Consider the following 1,986-nt stretch of genomic DNA (forward strand, 5'->3'; position numbering starts at 1 on the left):
CTTCAGATTTGGAATTGAACCCATTCCTGTGACTTCCAGCCAAACAAAAGACTTGCATATGAGCTGAACATTTACATTAGGTAGATACACTCCTTGGGGAGAAAAATCATGGGAGAACAGAACGGCTGTGTATGCGCAGGGAGACAGTACAGGGGGCAGGAGTGCATGGAGGGAAGGATATAGGGAAGAGATAACTATTAGGAGGAAGTGGGAGGGGAGCTGTTGCATTGGGGTAAATTGTAGTCAATGTCATGAGACAAAGTGCATGTGAGCTGCTGTATGGAAAGTGAATTAGCTCTGTAAACTTTCACCCAAATCACAATAAAAATAAATAAAAATAAGAAAATCTTATCGCCAAAAATAGCTGGCCACATGTGGCTGGTGGCTTGTGGTTTACTAACCACAAGTCTGAATATACCAGAAGACAGCTTGTCATTTAAACTTGTAAAGAGTTCCTGAAGACCTTACAGAGCGCTTTTGTAATACAGGCACACCTTGTTTCATTGCACTTTGCTTTGATTGAGTGTCCCTGGGTTTCGTACAAATGGAAGGGCCGTGGCAGCCCTGAGCCCAGCAAGTGCCATTTTCCCAACAGCACGTGCTCACTTTGTGTCTCTGTGTCACATTTTGGTTATTTTCACAGTATTTTAAAGTTGTTCATAATTCTCTTGCACACTTTAGTAGAGTCCAATATAGTGTAGACATAACTTAAACGTGCACTGGGAAACCAGGCAGTGTGTGTGACTTGCTTCATTGTGATAATCACTTTGTTGCGGTGGTCTGGAATAAAATCTGCAGTATCTCTGACGTATGCCTGTACCTTTCTGCCCACCCCCACCCCCTGGATACTTTTTTTTTTTTGTAAATTGGACATAGGGTATTGAATTTGCTTAAAACAAGGTAAACCTATACCAAATTTCAACTGGAAAGGAGCTTAAGCAGTAATTTTGCTTTGTATCCCCCCAACCTGAATTTACTTTCTTTTTACATGGTCCCATCAGTGTACGTGCACTGAAATGTGAAATATGCCAGATTTCCGAAGAGCACAAAACCCTCTGTGACCTTTTCTCCATCTCCCCCCAACCCCAGTACCTCGCATCCCTGGGGATACAGTCCTTGGTGCAGCAGAGAGCATTTGCTGGGAAGACGGCAAACAAGCTGATGGACGCCCTGAAGGACTCGGACCTCCTGCACTGGAAGCACAGCCTGTCGGAGCTCATCGACATCAGCATCGCCCAGAAGACGGCCATCTGGAGGCTCTACGGCCGCAGGTGGGCCTCCAGGCTGCAGTCAAGGCCATGGGGGCAAGAGGCTTTATGCAGATAAGTGGGACATAGCAGGCTGACTGTATGAACAATCAAACAGGCATGATATTCCCTCCTTTGGTAGAAGTTATTTGTACAGGAGATTAAAGAAAATACGTGATAGTTGAGCAGCTTTTGTATTTTCCATTGTCCCTGTGGAGCCTTTTCCCTTAGCCCTTGCGTTTGCTTGGTGAGATAACAGACGGCTTCTCCAGATTTCAGAACTAGTAAACTGAAGTTTACACAGCTGATCTGCTCAACGTCACAGATGTAGTTAACAGCTGACAGGTGGGACTCTAAAACCCAGTCATCTGCCTCCACGTGCTGTGCCCAGTGCTTCTGGAAGGAGCAGGGCTTCCGGTGAACAAGTGGAGCATCCCCCAGACCCCAAGGCTGTTGTCTGAAGAAAGGCGCTTCCCCTGTTGCCTAGGGTGTCTGCTCTGCAGTAACCCCAGCCCCATGTTTACTTTTCCATCCAGCCTTGTTTGGCTCAGAAATTAACTTCCACCCAGATTTTTATTCTGAAGCCCTATCCTGGTCTCGCCTCCCCCAGCCAGTTTGCAGGCAGGAGTAAGAGGAAGTGCCTGTTTTACCTATTTTTGAACTTCAGAGCTTTTTGGCCCGGTGCTGGGCACCCGGTGCCAGGTCAGAAAACGAGTCATGTGTGAGCACAGCCATGGGG

The 1,986-nt window shown here is 46.8% G+C and overlaps 1 protein-coding gene across 1 annotated transcript in view; it reads left to right on the plus strand.

Moving 5' to 3' along the window:
* ANAPC5 (anaphase promoting complex subunit 5) overlaps positions 1–1,986 on the plus strand; it is a 35,386-nt gene that overhangs the window by 22,914 nt on the left and 10,486 nt on the right. Inside the window, exon 9 of the mRNA XM_007938257.1 lies at positions 1,090–1,271. Within this exon, the coding sequence (XP_007936448.1) occupies positions 1,090–1,271 (182 nt within the window). The remainder of the gene's footprint in view (positions 1–1,089; positions 1,272–1,986) is intronic.

Source organism: Orycteropus afer, unplaced genomic scaffold (genome assembly GCF_000298275.1).
Source record: "Orycteropus afer afer isolate SDZICR_OR568_19922 unplaced genomic scaffold, OryAfe1.0 scaffold00048, whole genome shotgun sequence".
In the NCBI taxonomy this organism is placed as follows: Eukaryota; Metazoa; Chordata; class Mammalia; order Tubulidentata; family Orycteropodidae; genus Orycteropus; species Orycteropus afer.